The 24,886-nt window shown below is 34.4% G+C and overlaps 5 protein-coding genes, 1 long non-coding RNA gene and 1 other non-coding gene across 7 annotated transcripts; 4 read left to right on the forward strand and 3 right to left on the reverse strand.

Annotated features, from left to right (window-relative positions):
* The first annotated feature begins 2,054 nt into the window (after positions 1-2,054).
* Positions 2,055-3,680, forward strand: LOC108197898 (protein NODULATION SIGNALING PATHWAY 2). The gene has a single exon (XM_017365637.1). The coding sequence runs from the start codon at positions 2,055-2,057 to the stop codon at positions 3,678-3,680; it is 1,626 nt and encodes a 541-aa protein (XP_017221126.1).
* A 688-nt stretch (positions 3,681-4,368) lies between these two features.
* On the reverse strand, positions 4,369-5,061 carry LOC108198976 (uncharacterized). The gene has a single exon (XM_017366749.2). The coding sequence runs from the start codon at positions 5,059-5,061 to the stop codon at positions 4,369-4,371; it is 693 nt and encodes a 230-aa protein (XP_017222238.1).
* Positions 5,062-7,381: 2,320 nt separating this feature from the next.
* On the reverse strand, positions 7,382-8,086 carry LOC108198819 (uncharacterized). Its single transcript, XR_001802192.2, has 2 exons — positions 7,765-8,086; positions 7,382-7,603 (listed from the first exon to the last, which is right to left on the reverse strand). It is a non-coding gene; the product is annotated as an uncharacterized LOC108198819 (long non-coding RNA).
* LOC135149099 (U6 spliceosomal RNA) lies at positions 7,582-7,679 on the forward strand. Its single transcript, XR_010287159.1, has one exon. It is a non-coding gene; the product is annotated as a U6 spliceosomal RNA (small nuclear RNA).
* A 1,913-nt stretch (positions 8,087-9,999) lies between the features above and the next one.
* On the forward strand, positions 10,000-13,219 carry LOC108197440 (ammonium transporter 2). Its single transcript, XM_017365062.2, has 4 exons — positions 10,000-10,740; positions 10,893-11,178; positions 11,951-12,054; positions 12,548-13,219. The coding sequence occupies exons 1-4, from the start codon at positions 10,099-10,101 to the stop codon at positions 12,995-12,997; spliced, it is 1,482 nt and encodes a 493-aa protein (XP_017220551.1). The 5' UTR covers positions 10,000-10,098; the 3' UTR covers positions 12,998-13,219.
* Positions 13,084-17,519, reverse strand: LOC108197899 (BAG family molecular chaperone regulator 4). Its single transcript, XM_017365638.2, has 4 exons — positions 17,321-17,519; positions 14,078-14,355; positions 13,848-13,994; positions 13,084-13,402 (listed from the first exon to the last, which is right to left on the reverse strand). Exons 1-4 carry the CDS (start codon positions 17,406-17,408, stop codon positions 13,268-13,270), a joined length of 648 nt encoding a protein of 215 aa, XP_017221127.2. The 5' UTR covers positions 17,409-17,519; the 3' UTR covers positions 13,084-13,267.
* Positions 17,520-23,668: 6,149 nt separating this feature from the next.
* On the forward strand, positions 23,669-24,886 carry LOC135148318 (F-box/kelch-repeat protein At1g57790-like). The gene has a single exon (XM_064082963.1). It carries the CDS (start codon positions 23,669-23,671, stop codon positions 24,884-24,886), a length of 1,218 nt encoding a protein of 405 aa, XP_063939033.1.

The raw sequence follows: 24,886 nt of genomic DNA on the forward strand, positions 1-24,886 counted from the left end.
ACTCTCCAGAAATCATGTCAACTGGGATTACAATTGCAGAAGTTGCCTCTACCTGGCCATGCAATAGGAATTAATGAATGTTTCTATCATCTTTGAATGTAGATCTGTTTTTAGTTTTGAAATTAGCACAACCATCTTTAACTACATAAAAGGAACCCTAATGTAGTAATGTCTATCATTTCACACATTTCTTTATGAAGATTTAACCATGCACGTTCATCGACAGCTTCCTTTGCCATCATTATAACACTCGATCTGATAAATCATTAATAATATGAAACTCAGAGTTCCTCATATGACCATACTTATGGCTATTTTCCCATTTTCACCACCTCAAGCTTTTGTCGTATGAATTGGTCAAGTTTCACAGAACAGTTCACCACTTCACCTGATATGTGTGTGCCGCGTTCTCAGCCTTGATATATCTGACCTTTTGCCTTGTAGTGTCTTACAATATCAGCCATGCATTTCATATACAAAATCCATTGCTTAGTGTCTTACAATATCAGCCATGCATTTCATATACAAAATCCATTGCTGTCTTATTATGTCATATATCAATCAAATGTTTTTCTGGTACATTTTATTACTTCTCTCCATTTCTGATATGCTATTGGTTGCAGAAACTAAAAAAATATATATGCATTTTTCGGCAATACATGAGAAGGTAAGGTTTTTCGACCCTATACCATGTCTGGTTCGCGCAAAGATTGCCTAATAGTTTACCGCAAAAGACATTACTGAGGATATTCTCAATTCATCAGGCACTATAGACATAAGTCAAATCACATCAGTTTTCTATTACTGTTAGATGTCAAGTACAACATTATAATTAAGTACAATTCATCTGTTTTACTGAAGTTTGTTTCTTGTTACATTCTGGATAGAGTTTTTACGTCCACAAATTGTGTTCTTGTGACTCTGCAAGATGGCATTCCCCTCATACGAATGTCGTTTATTTAGAAGAACTTTGTAGGAATCCTTGAACTTGTCATTACTTGTATCTTCTGCAGTTGTTGAGAAACTATACAGATTGATATACGAAAATTGTGAATATCTTATTCTGGTATTCTTTGCCATCCCTCACAGATTTCATTCTTCATGCATATCTTATAAGATACTCCCCTTGAAACAAATGATAAACCAATATTTTAAGCAAGAATTGTGTGTTAGAATATAATATGATCCTGATAACTGATAAGTCCTCCTCCCAACATCTTGAGATCTTGGGAGAATTGGTCACTTAACATGGTATCAGAGCTTTGTCACTCTCGACCCAAACAATGGCCTTTTCAGTGAAAGGGAATGTTAGAATATAATATGATCCTGATAAGCCCTCCTTCCAACACCTTGAGGTTTTGGGAGAACTGATCACTTAACATTGTGGAAGTCCATATAAACAATATTATCATTAAGAAGATGTGGGATTGGAGTCACAAGTAACAGCATTGAAATTTCTACTGAAGATTCTCAATGCTGGTTTTATGGCTCCAGGAAGAGCCATTATTTTAGTCCAACTAAATTCAGAAGCTTGACATTCCGAAAACTGGACTTTCAGAACGCAGAGGATTGTGGTTTTTTCATTAAGGGACAAAACCAAACTTGTGGTAGCGTATCATTAATGATTTTAAAGAGACTCTTAATTCTGCTATTACACGTGTCGACTGATAAGAGATTAATGATTTCAACATCATAAGACTCTTGATTCTGCTATTACACGTGTCGACTGATAAGAGACTTAGCTTCTTGAGAAAAATATGTGTCCTGGAGTTTGGACATTATGGTTTAGGATTAAAGACAACATTTGAATGTATTACTTAAATTTCATTCAAACTTTATCTGAAATCACATTTTGGTCTAACTGAAAGAGAGTTTGGTAAATATAACTTACCATTTTTCAGAACTGCCAGGAGGAAGATGGCTAAATAGGGAATATGAGCTGCCATGAATTTTTTTTATTCGAATAACATTCTTGGTAGCCTATAAATACTGATATACTTGAAAACAAAATACAACTCAATAGTTTTCGAGTAAATTTTAATCTGTCATCCACAATGTTTGAACCTGCAATGCTTCAAGTTCAACCCTCATTGTTATATTCTGATAGTTTAACTTCATTTACTGATGATGAGGTTAGACTATATGAATTCGAATTCGATGCCCAAAATCTTGGCAGCCAAGATTTTTCTTCTCTGGATACAACTCCACAGTCCTCCCCAGATTTCTGTTTCTCAATCCAAGATCTTGACAATATGGATTTTCAAGTTGATCAGCCAGGTGTCATGCTGTCAACTGATCATTTTTCAACAGTTTACGACGAACAAAATGTTATATTTACAGGGGAGATTGATGACATGCTTTTGTATTCTATGGATGGTGAAGAAAGTTTTGTAGATGTTCAGCAATCAACACTTGATGCAGAAGATGAATGGAGCCTCAACCCTTCCATGGACGCGACTGATTTTCTAATGCACTTGCCTAATGGAGGGATCGAGGTTAATAATCACGTGGCACTGATCCAACCATCACTAGACTTGCCTACAGAGGGAGTGGAGATTGATCTTCGACTCGTTTTATTTCATCTAGTCATGGCATATGGACAAGCCATTGAGAATGGGCACAATGCGCTTGCAAAGGCGGTTGTTAAACACATGAATCAAACAGTTAGCCTTGTCGGTAACATTATGGAGCGTTTACTGCATTACGTGTTTTCAGTGGACCTGAAATCGGACTATCTTAAGCTGGAGTGTAAGAAAAACTTCTATGCAGCTTACATGGCATTCTATCAAATATTCCCCTATGGAAAATTTGCTCACTTTGCAGCCAATTCAGCAATCCTAAAGGCTGTCCATGAAAATGTCAAGATCATTCATATCTACGACTTTGATTTAGGAGACGGCTTGCAATGGTGTTCGATGATTGAGGCCCTCAGGGGTCAGCAGAGGGAACTCAGGCTGACAGCAATCAAATGGACCGAGGGAGAATCTACTTGCATTCCTCAAGAATGGAAGTTTGAGGAGACGAAGAGACGGCTTATTGATCATTCAAGTTCCTGCAATGTAGACTTAAAGGTGGATGAGATGATGATGCATGATTTTATTGAATTGAAGAAAATAAAGAGCAGAGGTGACAATGGAGAATGGTGTGCCTTTAACTGCATGACAAGCCTCCCTCACATGGGAAGAGCGCGGAGTAGGAAGAACGTCACTGAGTTTCTTAACGGGGCCAAAGAAATCATAAGGCATACACATTCCGGAATCATAATATTTGGTGATGGAGATGCTTGGGAAAAACAGAAAATGTCCTCGAATTTTACTTCATTTTTGGATGGGCATTTGATGCATTACGAAGCTTTGCTAGAGTCCATCGAGTTTAATTTCCCGGTTCATCTTAAAGAAGCAAGGACTTTGATGGAATGCCTGTTTGTGGCGCCCTTCGCCTCTGCTCATGCACAGATTCAGAAATGGGAAGAAACAAGAGAATGCTGTGATCTTGAATCAGCAGGATTGTCTGGCTTAAAGGGTCGTAAAGTGAGCGAAGAGAGCTTAATGGAAGCTAAAGAAATGATCAAAGAAGGCGAGAGTCTGTATGGCATAAAAGTCCAAGGTGAGTTTAACAATCAGCTGGTCTTGGACTGGAGAGGAACTGAACTAGTAAAAGTGTCTTGCTGGCAGAGCTAATCTAAAGTGGATCTAGACTTCCAGTGATGTAAATTGTATATTTGAATGTGTATACATAAGTACATGAATATTTTTTCTTCTTCTGCTAGATAATGATATACTGTGAAAACTAAACATTTTATGAATTGCATGTATAAATAACAAGCTGAATGATAATATAAATGATCATGCAGTACTTATTCAACTTGTTTATATCTCGCCAACTTATTCTGCATAAACTTTCCAGGGACTGAGAAATTTTACGCAGTTTCCAGATTGAAATGACTCTAGACAACAATAATATAAGTAGAATGAAAGACAATTGTACAATGTTCTTGGATGGTCCGTCGAGGTAGATATGTATACGTCTCTGCCATGATAACTGCTGAGATCATACTCTCCAGACCGTGCTGTAGATAATTTGAACTTATGTTACGTTGTTATAGATTAAGTTAAAGGTAGAAGCCACGTTAGTTTTGCGAAACTTCTTTTTATCTAAAAAAACAACGAAAACAGAGTGGTATTTCTGCATCCGCCACTGTCTACGACAATGGGAAGTTTTCAGAGAATCGGAAGTTCAAGCATTACTTGACGAGAAATATACAGACAGACAATAACTTTTGAAAACTCTACAACAATATATTTCGTATTAATAATATGATAAATACCGGAAAAAGAATGAACCTAGTCCAAATTCTGAAAACAAGTTTCAATAGCGGCAAGAATTGAATTGAGTTTGAGGTAATGAACAGCTGTGTTTTCTTCTTGTCGGGTTCACCGGGGTCTTGACACCGCACAATTTATGCTTCATTCGCCAGGGGAAGAATATGTCCAAACCGCAGCTCTTAGGCGACGAGTAAGATTGCCTGACAGTGCGTGAACTATGATAATTATTATTGCTCGTAGAACCTGGAATAACAGCAGATGATGCAGCAGCCAATGCCTTAGCATCCGAAAGATATCTCTGAATGATGAAACTCGGAGACTGAGTAGAACTGGACTCCCTGGTATCGAAATCATCTACATCTCTGTCAAAAAAGTCCACTGACTCTGACAGAGAAAAAATGTCAATTGCATCCGAGAAATCCCCTTGATCACACCTACGTTCCTGATCATTTTTCGTGTCACTCTCATGGCTATCGTCTCGAGTGAGTGCTAGTTCTGGTGCAGGATGCCATCTGCAGGGCGGGAGCTTAGGCGGAAGCACATCGCAATGTTCCTCATCATAAGTCTTAAGGCCACCCTTTGGCTTGCCAGGAGTTTGCTCCCAAGAAAAAGGCACCCTGTTGCATGTATCCCACGAGGGCCGTCTTGAGCTCAATCGAGGCAATTCTATACGTCGCGTGGAGAGAAAAGGCGCATTCAGATCGAGTTTTCTAGGACAGGATGATTTTTTCTCCATAGATGAAAATCGTTGAGGCTTGCTCCATGTAGTACAAGTTGCAGAGGTAATTTTATCAAAGGTGGTTGTGAATAAAGCAAGAAACAGCTGGGAAGTCTAAGGTATCTCGTGCAATCAACTAAAAGATGAACTTTTAGATATCACATGACACTTGTAATGCAGAACTACATGAGTTCATGGACATGATCTTAACCACGTAATGTTGTAAAGCTAGTAACAAGTGCCGGTGAAATTTGAATTTTTTTTTTTATTTACATCACTAAAAAAACAGGGGTTTTTCGATGGACACTAAACCGACCGTCCTGAAATAGGGTTTTTTCGACCTTCGATAAAAGGGTGTGGTCAATATCCATGATTGACGATCTGAAAAAATGGTCACAAATATCATTTATTAACGTTACATTGTGTAGCGTTTGAATATTTATCAAAGACGCGACATCGTCTTGTGTTTTTTAGGATTAAAAAAAAGTAGTGCTTAATTGGGGTCTAAATATCATAACGATAGACGATTTAGCAATTTTTTCCACAATTGAAAACTATAAATTATTCGGCGTTAATAATTAGTATGTGTGCCCATTTTCTCCAACTCTATTATTTTAAGCATTATTTATGTGTTTTGTGATCTCTCTAGTCTTTTTTCCGATATAAGTTTGTCGACTTCTATGATTCCATATCCCCCTTTCCGACAGTCACTAAAAATAAGACCCACCTCACAGACTCAGTTTTACGTTGTAGACATGTATGTACAGATATCCAATAAGTACTGTGGGGGTGGCATGTCTGTATTCTGTAGGTCTGCATTGCCATGATTTTGTTATTTGCATGATTAATAATCAAGATGAAGACATGGACCCGTTCGAGATTAGACATGGACCAGTTATTTTGCATGATTTTGCACTTGAGTAATATAATAGATATAAAATCAGGTATAAATTCTTTCATAAAATAACCTGATAATTGAGATGGAATGTCTTAAATGATGTTATATATGAATATAAGGTAGGAACGAGCAAAATCGAAACCGAAACCATAAAAAACCGAATGAAACCGCACCAATAAAAACCGAATCGACTAATAACCGAACCGAATAAAAATCGAACCTATAAAAACCGAATGAAACCGCACCAACGGTGTTTGGTTTTTAATTTTAGAAACCAAATAAATTTAGTTACGGTTTGATTTCCGGTCGAAACCGAACCACGCTCATCCATAATATAAGGTATCATTGCACATGAAGCATTTTCCTTTTCACTTTGAATGAAACTATCTTTACGTTACATATATTTCAGAGCCTTTTATTATGAGAACTTCTTCGAATAACTTTTTAAAATTAACGAAAATTGAGTTTAAACATACAATCATCTGATTATCAAATACCGATCCATAAAATATATCCAACTTCAATTTCCAAATTTCAAATAAGAGATGACTAGATTATCTTGTTTGCTAAATTGTCAAAGTGTTTATACGTCTCCTCCTAGTATATTGTTCGAGATTTTGGTGCATGATGCTTCTTCTTGATGAGATTCATTTTTACTAAAAAAAAATAAAACGGGAGGATAACAGGATAACATTTATTTGGTCCTGATGGGATCATGGGAGTGCCCACCTAATGATATTGAGAGATGCCTAGTTTATTAATTACACGTGAAGAAAAAGAAATTAATAATTAATGAGCGCAAGATGCTAATAATCTCTTGTGGCCAATAATACCTTGACAGACAAGAAGATGGATAGTTTTGTACTCTGCTAGGAGAGTGATATTCTGTAGGGGACTGGAGAATGTACCATTTTCGATCATTTCACAAGTACTGTTCAATAACGACACTTCCTTTCTGTGTGGACGACATCTTAGATATGTGTACGTTATGTTTCGGTGATAACAATGGACACTCACAGCAGTATTCTCGCCCCGGAGTCGATGAATTCCTAATCTAGAATCGAAATCTGAAATCGTCCGTACATCAGGGCAGTTTAGGTTAGCTCAAGAAGAGAAGAAATTAGAAGTAGGTTAAGACTTATAAGTGATTAAAGTGTTTGGAACGGAAGTAGAAGTCGTGAAATAAAAGTTAGCATTCTCAACTTCTTTTAAGTACTTCTTGACTTTTTACACAAACAGTACAAATAAATGCTTCTACTTATAAACTCAGAAGTCGAACTTATAAGTGGTGGCCAAACACCCCCGATATGATCCCTTCCTAAATTTGAAATCCAATGCATGAGATTCGGCTTGTCTCGTGAAATCATGTATACTAATCAGTTCCTCTCACAAGTTGGAGATTTGTTAATTACAACATATGCTAACATAACAAGTTTAACGAACATCAAAACCAGAAACTTATCATAATAATGCATCAATATTTGGATTCAGAAAATTATATATCAACATCAATTCATCGTATTCCCTATATGTTATACAGATTATGTAATGTAATAACCCTCCACTAAAACTGAGGCTATCCTCTTTACTAATAGATGAAAGCTCAATATAATTGTTGATGCCTTCCTCATCAGTTAATACTCCATGAGTCCCTCCGGAATTCTGGTAAAATTGGAACGATACAGAGACGATTAGCATGACTCCAATATGCACAAATCGAGAAATGGTCCAAAATTTATTTTTTGCATAACAAAGCAACATAATCTTATCAAACACATTAGTACTGAAAAAACACAAACCACATAAGTAATTCATGTACTCACCTTATCAAAGTACTCTATATGCATGAACTCATCAAATAACGCTTCGTCACACCTCTAAATCTCGTTCTTTGCTACCACGATTACTCTCGCGCTTCACATAGAGGTACACAAGAAGAGAAGCGATGAAGAGGCCGAAAATCGAGAGCACCACAACCATCATAATCTCCCCGTGAAGGCCATAAAGACGATAACTGGAGTCGGAAACTTCACCAGCTCCTTGTGTAGCCGCGGGGGAGATGATTTGGGAGTGACCAGGTGAGGAGAGTGGAGCAGAAAACATCGAGATTTCGAGACGTACGGCAATGTTACACTCGTTAGCAATGACTTATGGTACACTACTACAAATTAGAAATGTAGAAATGGTAGGCCATTTTTAGGGGAAAAAGCCAAACAATTGTCCTTGCTTTTGGGCCACAATTTGTCTTGTGTGAGTATATATAAAATTTTTCTGTCTAGAGATATTTTTATTTCCCGATCAGTCTGTAGATAAACTTTGAATCACTGATATCCATCGCAATGGCAAATACTGACACAGGTTAAAGTGAAAACCGTACCAGAGTATTATTCTCTTTCTATCTTCTCGAAATGTGCAGTCATCCATCAAATACAGTGACTCTCGTTAAAAACCTTCCCTCACACCTTAAAATTTTAGATTAATTGGTAGATTAATGGGCGGCGGCGTTCGTCAGCCCGAAACAAATTTTACGATTAAATTTTGTTAGATTTATTCTTGATCACCTATGCTTGTGAAAATATGCGAGATGTTGATCACTAATTGCAGGGAATGTGTTCATTATAAGGAGTAATTTTTTGAGATCGAGATAAATTCGATATTACTCAACAGTAGTCGAGAGTAAAGTGTTAAAATAGTACTCCCTCCATCCCATTTTAAGTGTCTACTTTGCAAATTTCACACATATTAAGAAATAATTAATATCATGTTTTGATCATTATCTTCCACAACTAATCACCTTAGTTTTCATAACATATTGATTATGCACCTCATTAATTACTATGTATTTGGACCTTTTTTCATTTCAAATTACACTATACATTCATAATCTCTCTAAATATATTTATGAGGGGCTTGTTGCTTGTATTTAATTCTATATTGGAAATAGTATAAAGTTTACATAGATTAAAGAGTATGACACATATTTTGGGATATTTTTTTTTGGCAAAATGGACACTTAAAATGGGACGGAGGGAGTAAAATACAATATCGGAGTTGGAAACAGTGAAATGTTCGAATAGTATAACATGATACCAGAGTTCGGACAAAAAACCCTGTGTTATTCAAATATTGATGGTAAATACTTAGGAAACTGCAGAAGTCATTGTCATCACTTGGGAATAACTTTATAAACAGGAAATTGCTGAAGTCATTGTCACCAAGCGCAGCAAGATATACAGTTATCATGATATATCATTGATTTATAATGAAGAAGACAAATGTGTACACAAGGCATTCCCTATAGACAAAAGACATAGAGAAACAAGTGGTGAACAAGTTGTGGCCAACTTCTCGTAGTAATTTCTCGAGTTTTTAGTTTGCAAACACATAGAGAGTTTCAGAATTGGGCCAGGTTAACTATTTCCAACTAAAAATCATGGTTCTCGAGCCCAGTAAGCAACTGAGCCCAATCTATGTCTCAACAGTACCAAGTCTTGGAAAAAATATCAGATACTCGATGATAAACAAGATAATTTCTGGCAGCCTTCCAGTTCAGAAAATAAATTGTTGCAGAAGTAACGAGGCAAATTATCAAGACAATAGTTTATTCTAATTTTCATATATGAGTGAGTCAAACAGATGAACTCAATTTTAGATTCATTAATCATGCCAAATAAAAATATTTAATAATTATTAAATGAATAAGTCTGTATATTTCTTCAGTCAACTGATAACAACCATCTGCATCAAAATCTTGAATATCTTTGAAATGCTGCTTTTTCTAGTCTGGGATACTAATGGTATGGAAAATGGAAATTCAGTCATAATTTCATTCAGCATATCTATCTTTTTATTCATTTATCACCTAAAGATACGTTCCTATTTATTTAATTCTCATTTTATATTATCCGTATAGTTCTCTGAAATTTGAACACTCGACTTCGGGAAAATTACCGGTCAATAGCTGCATATTCATTATTGTTCTCCACGTACCCCTCCCTGACTTTCGTCTACTTCGAAGAACCATTTTCCTCCCTTAAACCCCACCACTCCACCAGGCCAACCCATTATAATTCTCCTTTACTCCTACTTTATAATGAAAAAAGTTTACCAATTCAAAGCCAAAAACACAACTACTTTGCTAGCAAAAGGACTCAAAAATGGCAACTCCAGGAGCATACCAAGCACATCTACCAGCAGTACCTTCATGGCTAAACAAAGGTGACAATGCATGGCAATTAACCGCAGCAACGCTCGTCGGACTTCAAAGCATGCCTGGCTTAGTCATCCTTTACGCGAGCATTGTCAAGAAAAAATGGGCTGTGAACTCTGCTTTCATGGCCCTCTACGCCTTTGCTGCGGTCCTCCTCTGTTGGGTCCTGCTCTGCTACAGAATGGCATTCGGTGACAAACTTTTGCCTTTCTGGGGCAAAGGGGCGCCTGCTTTAGGCCAAAAGTACCTTCTTGGCCAAGCTAAAGTCCCCGAAAGCACTCAGTATTATAAGAATGGCACGGTGGAGACCCCGACCATCGAGCCATTCTATCCTATGGCCTCTCTGGTTTATTTCCAGTTTCAGTTTGCTGCAATCACTATGATTTTGTTAGCGGGATCAGTACTTGCCCGTATGAACATCCGTGCCTGGATGGCTTTTGTACCGCTTTGGCTCATTTTTTCCTACACGGTTGGTGCATTTAGTCTATGGGGAGGTGGCTTTCTTTTTCATTGGGGAGTCATTGACTACTCTGGTGGCTATGTCATTCATCTTTCTTCAGGAATCGCAGGCTTAGTAGCCGCTTATTGGGTACATTCCTCTAGCCTTTTTGGTATAAGATCCTGTTAGGGTCTTCCTCTGATACCTTAATGTTTTAGATGAACTGTTCACTTAACAGTGAACGGCTCACTTAACAGAGTCAAGTAATTGGTCTAATACGAATGAATTATCAATTTTTGTAGGTCGGGCCGAGGAGCAAGAGTGACAGGGAAAGATTTCCACCGAACAATGTGTTACTAATGCTCTGCGGAGCAGGGTTACTATGGATGGGTTGGTCAGGTTTCAACGGAGGAGCGCCTTATGCTGCTAACAATGCCTCATCTATGGCTGTACTAAACACCAACATCTGTGCTGCAACGAGCCTTCTTGTGTGGACATGCCTCGATGTCTTCTACTTCGGAAAACCATCGGTTGTTGGAGCTGTCCAAGGCATGATGACCGGCCTCGTCTGCATCACTCCCGCAGCAGGTACACATTCTATAACGTCGTAAAATTTACTGCTTAACGTCATAAAATTTACTGCTTCTAAGTTTTCATCGTAGTTTGTCAAATAGGTTGGATTAGTCATCATCCATTATCGATCTTCTGGTTCAAGAGACTGTTCAAGAGACTGACGACTATTCAAATTATTCATGCCTTGAATCATTTGAACAAGTCTTCGTAGGGTCAAGTTAGGTTGAGTGTTATTACACTATAGGTAGTTGTGTGCCATGAATAGAGCCGTATTTAGATTCGAGCTTAAACATTTCTCTACGGTATTTGAGCTTACATAACGAGTCGAGTCGAGTCCAACTTGCTAAACACACAAATTCTGATACTGAGTTCAGAGTTTAAACTCGAATCTTTAACAAAAAAAATTGAGCAGGAATAGGTTGATTTCATCGAATTATCACTTGCAACTTCAACAATTAAACAACGATTTATATTCAAGCTTGAACAATAACAAAGTCAAATCGAATATCAACCTAAATTCTAATTTATTGAGTCGAGTTCGAGTCATTTTCGAACCGAAGCCCTGCAAATCAGGTTTCCTGAAGTTAAACAGAGGGCAATAAGTATTTCTCATTAATACCACTTGTCTGTGTTCTAGGTGATGGCAATACAAGTTGCCGTACGTGTACAACACTGTGATGCATTTAAATTTTGTCCTAACAATTTTGGAAAATTTATAACAATTTTTGGATTCAATTTAATAAAAGATATATAACTAATGAATGTCCTAATTATTTGATTAAAACAGGGTTGGTTCAGGCTTGGGCGGCAATAGTGATGGGGATACTTTCTGGTAGTGTTCCATGGTACACAATGATGATTCTTCATAAGAAGTCAATTTTGCTACAAAAGGTGATTATCTGCTCTAATTATTGATTAACAAAGCTAACCACTATTTGCCTACTTGATTAAGAGTCTCGATCCTTTCGATTAGTCCAAATACACATGTGAATTTGTTCTTTCTACCCCAAGTTGTTGGCTCCTGTTTGTGAATTCTTCTGTCTGCCATTAGTTGCAGATTCATGTTTGCCTCTTGGTGCTTTTCACACCAGAGGCCTAGTCGCTGTCGCTTGTTTTCAAGATCTTAGAAACAAATCTATTTTCCGCAATTCAAAAAGCATCTAACAACTACGCAACTTCAATTCATGCTGAAGAAAAAATCTCTAGGCTAAACATCGTAATCTAGTTGATAAAAGGAACATATTTCACAATCACAGAAAGACGCTTGATTTCAAAAAAAACAGAAACAGATTTGGACATTAAGCAAAGAGTTATCAACATAACTGGTTTCATACACTATGCATGTCACAACTTAACTAATGGGATTTGTGTATCGTGTTATTAGGTGGATGACACACTAGGAGTGTTTCATACACACGCGGTTGCTGGCCTGCTGGGGGGACTTCTAACTGGTTTACTAGCTGAGCCAGATCTTTGCAGGCTCACATTACCTGTCACAGACTCGAGGGGTGCATTTTATGGTGGAAAGGGGGGAGTACAGTTTCTAAAACAATTAGTAGCAGCATTGTTTGTGATTGGTTGGAACATCATATCGACAACCATAATTCTTTTGGTCATAAAGGTGTTCATACCTTTAAGAATGCCTGATGAGGAACTCAATATCGGCGATGATGCAGCTCACGGGGAAGAAGCATATGCTCTCTGGGGTGATGGAGAAAGGTATGACCCCGGAAAACATGGAAACTGGAATGGATCATTATTTACAGAACAAACCACACCTACAGCATATGGTAATGGTATAGCTGCTGCTAGAGGAATAACTATTGACTTGTAACCTATGAGTTTGTCCTATTTAGGTTTACGCATTTAGGGAGCTCTAGATGTGTGTGTTATTCATTTTTGTATGTAACATCTCAAACAGACAACAATTGTTTTAGCTCAAAATTCTTGAGTTACTTTACTCAACAAAAAGACGTATAGGTGCATGTAAGTTCGACCTATTTGATATACATATATATATGCAACAAAATTATGAGTTCTCAAAAAATTACTTATAGTTGAACTGTATGAGTATCTCCAGAAAAGTTTTTATCACCATATTCTGCTATCTGAACTTCGGCCAAAACATTGGCATGCACTTTGTTGTGTCTGCTACAGATTCAGTGCTCCTGGCAATAAGAACCGAGTTCCTCCTCTTGAGATCATCAGCTGTTTCCAAGAGACCTTGGACACGGCGCACCTGGAATCAAAATTATATAGTGAAGTTGAATCATGTAGTATTATCGATATGCAATCGAGATGTTAATCATGAAATGTAATAATAGCGGACCATTGTGACATTATTCGCAACCCTCCAAGGCACCTCTTTTAGGAAATAAATGGTTAAATGAGAACTTCAAGATATAATTTAAGTAAGAGATTATCGCGATTGGCACCCCACTGGTTTTGGCCAAAATCACTTTATTACCTATACTTTCTATAATTGCACTATGCATCCCTTTACTATAGTAAAGGGATGCATAGTGCAATTATAGAAAGTATAGGTAATAAAGTAATTTTGGCCAAAACCAGTAGTGTGCAAATCGCAATAAACTCTTTTAAGTAATTGAAAAGTAGAATGCAGTTTCTAGAATATAAATAATCTATAAAACACAAACAGAAAAGGAAAAGTTTATTATAGTCACCTCCATCTTCCTCTGAAGTTTCCCTTCTCCTTCGGCCTTGATGCCATCTAATTTCAGCAACTGTCTTTCGAGCATCTCCACCAAAATGTTAAGATCTTTATGAAAAACCTTGTGCCCTTCACATATTACCTTTCTTAGTGCACCAACCTGCACAAAACAAAATGAAATAAGCCTCACTAGACATCAAAAGTTCATGATAATATTTTGGAAAACAAAACATATATATACACCTGGGCTGCTAGCTTATCATTATCTACTTTGACTTCAGCAACAAGCTCAGAACCTTTGGATTTTTGTGTCACCTTCACCACTTCAATCTCATCATCGCTAGCTGGAACCTCCTCAACCCTATCATTTCTAGCTGATTTCCTGAGTAACAGCTTTGAATTGTTCTTCAATCCTGCTATTTCCAAACATTCTTGATCTCTTTCCTCAATACCTTTAAAGAACAGCCTTTGGACATTAGGTGCCATCCCAATTTGTTCGGCAATAATCGCTTTCAAATCCCCTGTAGTCAAAAAGGCCAATTTGGTAACATCAACTGTGGAATATATGAGTTAAAACTAGGCGAGAAAAAAAAGGACTCCTCTATAGTATCAGTATGAATATCTCAGTAGTCACTACATACTCAGAAAATACAGAAAGTGGAACATCAATATCTGGTGTTGAGTTATGCTTCAATATTTATGGAGGCTGATTTGGTGGCAAGAACCGGTACAAGAATAAATGTTAGTAATTGTTATTTACTAATTATGTTAGGACAATTATGTTTGCATTTATCTCTATATTTCAGTTTTTATATTGTAAGGCTATATAAAGGCCATGATCCTTAAAGAATAGAGGTATCAAACCCCATCAAGCATCTACAAAATATATCACATCTTCTTGCTTGTCTTGTTGTGCTATACCTCTCCTTTTACTTATCTATAAACCAAAAAAACCAACAGGAAGTAACAACGAGAAAACAAAGCAAGCACTCCCCAGACAGAAAAAGAGCAATAGTTATTCTAAAGGAGAAATACGAATTACCTGTCAGAAAATAGTGAAACTAAAACACAAAAAATGTTAGACGGTGGTCACTAACAAACAGTAAGAAGTAACCTGGAATGTTGCATCTGTAGTCCGGATCAATAATTATTTTTGCCACTACAGTTACTAGCATAATCCAACATGATGTAGAAACGTCATATACCTTTACTAAAATCAGTAAAGGCCAACTCTAAACAGCAAACTTAAATCACTGAAACCATTTACACATTATCACTGCGCACGACATATAGATTATGTGCTTTAAGACAAGGACAGCTTAGTGCATGTACATAGAAGAAAAGGTCAAAAGATGAACTATCATGATTATCATCTTATGTACATGAGTAAATAGAAAAGGAAAAGATAATTCATTATTATTAACAAGATAGTTCATTATTATTATCACTTCATGCCTATATATACATACTGCATAAGAATCAAGAGCACTTAAAATAACAACATACAGATTGTCCACTATTTTACAACTCAGCCATATTAAAATTTTAAGAAGGTAAGAACGCAGGCATGGTTTAAAAAAAAATCTAAATAGAAAAAATAAAAGCTCATGGTTTTGAATTCTGTTAATCATTTAGAAATGCATTGCAAATATCATACAGCACTGAACCTTTGGAAGGTCTTGGGCCTAACTTTTAACAAAGCCAAATTAAAATATTGTTGATAAAGAAAACGGGGGAGGGAAAATGACAACGGACAAAATAGCCTATTGCTATATATTCACTATTCATTATTAATTATTCCTAAAAGTGGAAAAACTCGCAACGTATTCCCCCAACAAAAAATGTTAATTGACCCTACAGAAACTGAGAACTCTATACCAGTTAAATTGTGCTACTAAACATGAAGAAATTTTACTGACAACAAGGTTCTGAAGTATATGTCTCTTGATTAAGAAAATATCACAATATTCTAGCATGAGTACAGTAACTTTTAGCAGTAACTTCAAGATATTATTCTTTTCTCTTATTTGAAAGTATATTCTTTTGCAAGGCAAAGATCAAATGAACGCTATTGCTGCTATTATACAGTCCTGGGGATTGCATTGAGTGACTCTAATATTTGAGAACCTCCCAACAGTGTCCTCCCCAAAGTTACTAGTTTCTCAACTCTCTTAAGCAACTCAACAATCTGGGGCAAACTGTCCCACGTCCTTACTCTCTTTTATTTTTCTCTCAATTCATTACAGAAAGTCAAAAAGACTTCAATCAGCTAAAGAAACAGAAAAACAGGGTCTTTGTTATTCATGGAAACTCTTGAATTAGGTTATCGGCTGTACCAAATTGCAAAGAAACTGAACATCACAGAAGATGTTTATGCATGGACAGCAACAAAAAGCATCACAGATCTGTTTCATTCCATTGGACCAAACAATGCAGGGAAGTATTACAACTAAAACAAACTTTTCGCAAAACTTGAAGAAATTTTCAGATTTTCAGGTTTGAAAAAATTATTACCAGTCAAACTTTTGGGATATCCTTCGTAATGAAGAATATGACCAGCCTGGCATATATGCTTTACAGGCCATCATAGATTTACAATACAAATTAGATATTACAAATGAGTACCAAAATTTTCAGCTGCAGATTTTATTGCAGAAAATCATTTGTCAAGAATTAGCTCCCCACTTGAGTGGCATAAATTGTTGTGTCAGAATGGGTATTAGATAAAGGGACATGGATTTTAAGGAACTATAGATAGCAAGATTTTTACAGCAGTTCTATAGATATTTTGAAAGGCGTCTTCTGGGCTGCGTCAGGGCCTAATAGGGTGGCTGGGTGGGTGTGCCAGACAAGTCTCTTTCCAGACCATTTGTAAAGGTCGAGACTGATTCCAAAACAATGTCCATGAAGAGTTCGCCGATATCAATTCTCAGTTTTAAAGATATTTAACCATAAAAAATATTCCTTCAGGAAAACCTTTGAAATTAAAATAGAACTGGCTATTAGTCAACAAGGTAAAGTGTTCATAGATATAATGATGTTGATTAAAATTGATGCTACACGCCACACTGCCGCATCCCCCAAAGTCCCATAACAATAACCTCTATTGATTTCAATTTAGCAGAACAACATTACAAATTTCAAGTCTTAACCTCTACAATTACTAATTAAACTCAAATCGAAACAAGAATGCAGGTTATACCTATGATATCACAAACAAAACATAAAAGTTTTGATTAAAAAATACGAAAGCTCTAACAAATAAAGAAAACGTTAGCCATATTGATCACACTTCACATAAGCTGCATAGCCTCATATCATGATACAAACCAACTACACCAAGAAAAAAACAACTTATATACTATCACCACACATATATAGGATTAAATTCTACTGCTACGCAAATTTATAAAATTAAAAAACTCGTAAAACAAACTGTTCTCGCTTGAGCAGAGCGTACGTAGAGTAGAGAGAAAGAATGAGTACCAAAAGTGGTGTTAGGAGGGACAGAGAAGTCCAACCAATTAATCCCATGAAGCACCTTAATCTTCATTATGCTATCTCTGGAACTCATGTCTGTAATAAGATTATGTGATCTTCGCAATAACCAGAACCTTATGGCACAAGGGTTTTGGTAAAGTTATTACTCGTTATGGAGAATATGGAATACTACTACTGTGCTTTTGAATTTAGCTAATTTTTATTTTAAGATTTTATAAGCGTGGGCTTGTTTGGAACTCGTACATGGGCCTGTTTCGCGTTATGATAATTGATAGTCATACACTCATACTACTATACTTACTATACTTACTAGTAATAATCTATTAAATCGAAAAAGCGCTTATGAGGTGCAAAGTGTAAATTACTCGTGAAACAAACACGCGTTAAGGCCCCATTTGATAACAGGTGAATGAGAGAGTTACTGTTCTCGTACGTTTGGTAGTTTTCCATTACTAGACGACAGATGCTAACTTTTTCCTCTCAATCGTCCAGATGAACTAACGGACGAACTAACTTGTTCATCATTCAATAATAGTAATATATCTGATCTCTTTAAATTATTTTTTATATTTATATATAATTGTTTTATAAATTGGAAATATTGAAGATTTTGACATTTAAGAATACTTATTTTTAAATATATGTTTGAGCCCAATTATCAAAAATATTTAATATTTATAATTTAAAATTAAATATTTAAAAATGTATTACATTATTGAAAAATATTAAATATTAAAATAAATAAATCTACCAGGCACAAGTATATGGGTGACAAAAAATAGTTTATTTTTAAATATTATCCGGCTAAAATTAATTTAATAATATGAATTTTAAAATTAAAAATACATTAAAAATTCCAACAATCATATTATATTATATTTTAAAATTATTTAAAAAATATAAAATACATAATAGTAACAATTATTTAATAAAATAATATATTTAATAATAATTTATGCTATAAACTAGTCATCCAGATTATAAATTAGAAAAAAAAAAAAGACAAACAAGAGCTTTCATTCTCATCCAGATTAATCAATCATTCAGAAATTCAACTCATCCAGATATTACGGTTCAGATTTAACAAATGACCCCTAAATAAGTTAAAAATAACTAATTCAAGAAGGTTTACACATACATATACATATGAGAAAACTTTTATAATCAAGTTGGATGTTTATATTGAAGAGTTTTGAGTGTTGAGCGACTTCAATCTTGTAATGTATTCATGGATTTATCGTTTTATCCTTTTTAACAGGTTTTCATGTTAATTATTTGTGTTTTTTACTTTTTTAGTTCTTGTTATGTTTGATTAATGTCAAAGTATAATGGATGTGATTCTAAATAATTCATTTATGAGTAATACTACACCCAAGTATTTCAAAATTTTATTAAATGATGTCATGCGTTAAATCTTAATTTTGAATGTTCTAATATTTTCCTTTACTTGTTAGCGGTATTGTTATGAAGAAAACAATTGTTATGAAAATATGATATTGTTAACTTGTCAAAATTTAAAGTGAAGATCGTTAAAATAAAGTACACGTAATTTTTATTACAATTTATATACTTGAAATTATGATCAATTTTATGTGTCATGTGTAATACTGGATAAATGGAATGTTACAAGTAGTTTTTGATCGCAATGGTATTTTTCACATTAAAATTTAATGTATTTTACTTATTTGTAAAATGGCTTGAGGTTTTTCTTTTGTCGAAAAATGTGAAATTCATTAAATCAATCATTTCTTGATACATGGTGGAATTCACGGTAAACACAATTCCCATTACACAAACAATCAGCCACTGAACTATTGTGTCTCGCTAAAAAAATGAGCTATACTTTGTTCGCTAAACATTTGACAAAATTCAACGTCACAAGACGATTTTTAAGATCGCTAAGTAAAGCCTTATAATCTTCTACTACTCTCCCGAAGTATGATAGTTGCACAATTTAACATCTGATCGCCTAAATCACATGTAATCAATCTGTTTCAACTATAACTGAAGACGTACTCTTGTTTTTTATCCAAATCAATGTTTACGTGATTCTCAATGCTTCAACTAGTTCTGGAGCCATTCGACCGTACCTGCAGCTTGTACAAGCAGTTATCAATACGCCTTCATGATTTCGAGCTACCATAACTAGACAATATAACTTAAAAGACTCAAAAATTGTTGCATCAACATTGATCTTAACCATTCCTTATTGCGGATGTTCTCAACACTCTTTGTCATTTTCCGGATTCATAAAATCAAGAAAATTATTAAACGACTTATTCTGAACAAATTATCAAATGACTTGGGTTTAATTTCAGAAAGATCAGAACAATGGAGAAGTAAAAAGATCAGAACAATGGAGAAGTAAAATATTCCTTACATCCAGAATATATATATTCTTCTCTCATAAATAAAGAATTTTTGAGTTTTTTTAAAAAAAAGAATGTGATTTCAAAATAGTTAGATCATGTTTTAGTCCATAGACTAACTAGTAACTCGCAATCGGTCGTCTAACTTAAAAAAAATCAATCAATTCACTTCACTGTTAAAAGCATTCGACCATTCAATCGAAGTATATATCAAACATGATTTTATAAGAAAGTATGTCATTAGTGACAAATAAGCTTTCACGCCAGCATTTTAACAATCCACTTGATTAATATCCCTGACTCACTTTCAACCCGCCTACTTTAACTTGATTTTTTTTATTCTGTAACGCTACGACCAGGTCATTCACCTATTTTAACACTCATGAACTCTAACCCTTTCGTACCCGGACACTAACCTCCAACTGACGATGGTTATACGCGATCTCACGTTGAGACTTGTTTAACTTCAAACTAAGAAAATTTCCGATCATTAAAGATGCAATATATATTGAATTTGTTTATCTAGATATATCGTGTTTTTAAATAATCTCGTAATTTTTGTTATTAATTCAAATTAATGACTAATTACTTCACTACAAGTATTATCATCACTCTGAAACGAGGAAAGAATCAATTATCATTGAAAATATCTCCCAATGATATCTTGTAATTTCAATTTTATCATTTTGTGAAATCCAAAAAAATTCATCAGCTTTTGAATACCATCAGATTTTATTGGATTTTAAACAATCACAATTGAATACCATCAGATTTTAAAGTATGATTTAAAATCTTAATTGAATACCGCCAGATTTTGTAGTATAATTTAAAATACCAATTGAATACCTCTAAATTTTGATGGATTTCAAACAATCTCAATTGAATACCCTCGGATTTCATGGATGCAAAAATGTCTTTTAAAATCGCAATTCAATATACCCCGTAAGTTTTTTAAAATCCCACCAAAATTCATGAAATTTTGAAACATTATGCTAAAATCCTAAAGAATTTATATCAACTCTGCCACATTTTATCATAAATCTGTTGTAAATCAAAATTACTTACTATCTAATAATATACGTAGATAAAAACAATTAATTAAAATCTTAATTGAATCCCTGAAATATAGTTAGAGTAGGAATCATATAGATACAATTAGAGTAAATCACACTGTGCACCTGTAACTTTGGGGCGTTTTGCGATTTGGTCTCATTGTTTAAAATTTTGCAGGTTGCCCTCATAAGTTTTTAATTTGTAACGCTTTGCATCCACTTAACACTTTCCATCCAAACCATCGTTAATTCTAACAGAAGGGAGGGGTTAGGGCTGTCAAGAAAATTCGAAAAATCCGATATCCGTCCGAAAAATCCGCATTCGTATCCGAGATAAAGCGTATATGATCCGTATCCGAGACAAAGCGGATATTATCCGCATCTCACTCCGACAATTCCGGATACGGATACGGATATAGGCATATTTGTGTTCGATAATATCCGAATCCGAAATTAAATATATATGATATTAAATATTATATATATTATTATTATTATTCAATAACTATATAATGTGCGTATATATATGTATACATAAAATAATATATTTGTATAAATTTTGTATAATTTTAAAATATTATAGACATATATCATAATTTTATTTGAGTTTAATATTTTAAAGATAACAAATTTATATTGAAAGATAAATAAGAATTAATTTTTGAATTAATATAAATCTTATTTAATGATTTTAATTTTTTTACACAGTTTTTAAAAATTAATTTTTAATTTTTACTATTTTTTATGATTTTTTAGAAATTTTAATATAAAAATAAAAATTCTGATTAAAAATCAGATTCGGATCTGGATATTATCCGAATCCGGATAGTATCCGTCGGATCCAGATTCAGATATCATCCTTTAAAAAATTTCGGATCTGGATACGAATATGGATTTTCGGATCCAGATCCGGATACATGCAGATCTGTATCCGAATTATCCGTTTGACACCCCTACGAGGGGTAGTTTGGGAGAAATCTGCATGGGTTTAATTAAAAGCAGGTTTAACGAAAAAATAATCTGATTTAACGAAAAATAAAATAAATATTAAAACATATTTTATAAAATAACAAATAAATATTATAAATCAATGCAAAGGATTTTAAGAATTTTATAAAATATATTTTAATATTTATTTTATTTTGAATATAGAGATATGTAAGAATAATATGTGTTTTTTCATTAAAATAGACTTTGAACATGTAATAAATTTGTTTGGTTTTATATATTATTGTTAAATATATGTATTTAATATATTTTAAATATAGGCATATTTAAGAATAAAATAAATATTAAAATATATTTTATAAAATTCTTATAATCCTTTGCAGTAATTTAGATATGTAAGAATAATATGTGTTTTTTTCGTTAAAATAGACTTTGAACATTTAATAAATTTGTTTGGTTTTATATATTATTGTTAAATATATGTATTTAATATATTTAAATATAGAGATATGTAAGAATAAAATAAATATTAAAATATATTTTATAAAATTGTTAAAATTCTTTGCAGTGATTTATAATATTTAAAATTCTTTTCGTTAAAATCCTTTGTTGGAGCACCTATTTCCTCCCCAGTTGCAGTAACTCACAACGAGCTTTTTTAGCTGCCAAACTCCTCTCCGCGGCATATGATCCATCCAATAAAAACCACAGTTCCGATTCAGCTCAGGCACATATTAACATACGCAAAAAACAACAAAAACACTTACCACATCAGGTAGACAAGTAGTCTAAAACTAATTTAATCAAACAATACATAATAATAACAAAAACGACAATGATACTAAAACACTAAAACACGCAATTAATTCGTGAACCATTTCATGACAAAAACACAATACATCGACCCAATACACTTGAACACCTATTTTTTGATACATTACCTAAATGTGTGTCTATAAGAAGGTCGCAATTATTTCTTGTATAGTTTTATAATGCGTGGTTCGACATCTTCACCTTTATTACATGTTCAAAATCTATTTTAACGAAAAAAATACATATTATTTTTACATATCTGTATATTCAAAATAAAATAAATATTAAAATATATTTTATAAAATTCTTATGATCCTTTGCAGTGATTTATAATATTTATCTGTTATTTTATAAAATATATTTTAATATTTATTTTATTTTTCGTTAAAATAGATTATTTTTTTCATTAAACCTGCTTTTAATTAAACCCCATGCAGATTTTTCCCAAACTACCCCTCCCTTCTGTTAGACTTAACGGTTGTTTGGATGGAAAGTGTTAAGTGGGTGCAAAGCGTTACAGATTAAAAAATTATGAGTGCAACCTGCAAAGTTTTAAACAATGAGACCAAGTCGCAAAATGCCCTAAAGTTAGAGGTGCAAAGTGTGATTTAGAGCCCGTTTGGGTGAGCTTATGACTTATGACTTAACCTGATTTATTTGATAAGCTGGGAGTTTAAAATGTCTGTTTGGGTAATTTTTGAATTGTAGATTACTTTTTTTTTTTTTTTTGAAAACTGAATTGTAGATTACTTATGAGTTATTATATACTCCTATATAATAAATAATAATAATAATAAAATTAATTTATGAGTAAATTATAACTTATAAATAGTTTTTATCAAAAAAAAAGTTTAAAAAAATAAGTCATTGAAAAGAGTACCTAAAACTAACTTCTCGTTTTAAATCAGTTTCTGACTTATTCCTTACTTTAAGCTGAGTTCTGACTTATTACACAGAAATACATTTTTTAACTTTTAGGTTTGAAACACCTTAAAGTCCAAGCTTGGCTCTTACTCATACAGTTAATTAAAATCCTAATCTAATACGGTGATAGAGTTGGACTAGGAATACCTCAGTTCGACCAAAAGACCCTTGCAACAACAGTATATAAGATACAAACGGGGGACGTCAACAAACACCAAACAGAAAAGATGAAAAGGTGCAACCAAGATGAAGAGAAGCAGAAGATTGTATGTAAAAAGCAGTGTTCAACAAAATCATGGGCAGATCTTGATTTGGATTTGTTGGGTGAAGTAAAGAAGAAGCTTTATTGGGGGGATCATGCTCGATTCAGCGTTGTGTGCAAGACTTGGCTGGCGGCAGAGCATGAAAAAAGGGCCGGTGATGTATTGCCCTGGTGGTTGATGATGTATCATGAGGATTCTGAGGATTGGATGATCACATACCACCTGTATCAACCCCTGAATCTGGACCAACCAGAAATTACTCGAAGTATTAATTTGAATGACTTTTTTGACTCATCCACTGTTCATGAGGCTACGCCACTGGTTTATTTTGATGGATGTTTGTGTTTGTCTATGTATCACATTGATTTTACTCGCACCCATTTTTTGATTGTCTCGATTCTAGATAATTCATCCTTTACACTCCCTCAGTTTCACCATCCTAATGTCCGTCCGGATTGGAATATGAATCGCTTGATAGCTGTCTCCACCTGCCCTGCTTCTTCAGATTGTGTCTTTTTAGCTATTTTTGTTGTTAATTCTAGCCAGTGGACCGTGGGTATTTTTCGTCATGGTGATGCACACTGGACGACGACTCAATTTGATTTTCAACAACCTTTGTTCTGTCCTCGTGGCAGAGATGTTGTGTTCATTCGAGGACTTTTCTATTTTCTCTGTCACGGCCGACGACTTGCATCCTATGACATTGCTTCCGGGGATTTAAATTTAAACTCCTATTCAATGCCAGCTAATTGTGAGGGAGGAGAGCACAATATGAGATTCTTTGCGTTAGATGGGGAGCTCATGCTTATGTATTATGACCCAAAAGTTCGCAGAAATGTTCTTACAACCTATGATTCATCTAGTAAACTTTGGGTTCCTTTAAAATGTTTAGGGGACCGTTCTTTGTTCATCAGCAGGTATTCTGTTTATGTAGATTATATGAATTATTATAGAGCATCTCCCAACAAGATATATTACCAACAACATGGGACCTGCTACGTTTATAACGTTGAGAATGGTCTCTTGGAATCTACTTCATCCGGACTTAAAAACTGGGATGGTCTAGATTATGGTGCATCATTTTCCATGTGGGTTGAACCTCCTGCTCTTTTGTCGAAAAAAATAAAAGTCAACATAACAGAATATGACATTGGGATGATAGAAAGGTCCTCGGCAAATTGA

The sequence above is a fragment of the Daucus carota genome, chromosome 8 (assembly GCF_001625215.2).
Source record: "Daucus carota subsp. sativus chromosome 8, DH1 v3.0, whole genome shotgun sequence".
NCBI lineage: Eukaryota > Viridiplantae > Streptophyta > Magnoliopsida > Apiales > Apiaceae > Daucus > Daucus carota.

Bases quoted from the DNA above. Each gene is read 5' to 3' on its own strand.
- LOC108197898 (XM_017365637.1), top strand. From the start codon at position 2,055: ATGTTTGAACCTGCAATGCTTCAAGTTCAACCCTCATTGTTATATTCT.
- LOC135148318 (XM_064082963.1), top strand. From the start codon at position 23,669: ATGAAAAGGTGCAACCAAGATGAAGAGAAGCAGAAGATTGTATGTAAA.
- LOC108197440 (XM_017365062.2), top strand. From the start codon at position 10,099: ATGGCAACTCCAGGAGCATACCAAGCACATCTACCAGCAGTACCTTCA. The intron at 10,741-10,892 runs GTACATTCCTCT...CAATTTTTGTAG, and splicing joins GCTTAGTAGCCGCTTATTGG to GTCGGGCCGAGGAGCAAGAG. The intron at 12,055-12,547 runs GTGATTATCTGC...TCGTGTTATTAG, and splicing joins AGTCAATTTTGCTACAAAAG to GTGGATGACACACTAGGAGT.
- LOC108197899 (XM_017365638.2), bottom strand. From the start codon at position 17,408: ATGAGTTCCAGAGATAGCATAATGAAGATTAAGGTGCTTCATGGGATT. The intron at 14,356-17,320 runs GTACTCATTCTT...TTTTGACTACAG, and splicing joins CCCTCCTAACACCACTTTTG to GGGATTTGAAAGCGATTATT. The intron at 13,995-14,077 runs GTGTATATATAT...TGTTTTGTGCAG, and splicing joins ATGATAAGCTAGCAGCCCAG to GTTGGTGCACTAAGAAAGGT.
- LOC108198976 (XM_017366749.2), bottom strand. From the start codon at position 5,061: ATGGAGAAAAAATCATCCTGTCCTAGAAAACTCGATCTGAATGCGCCT.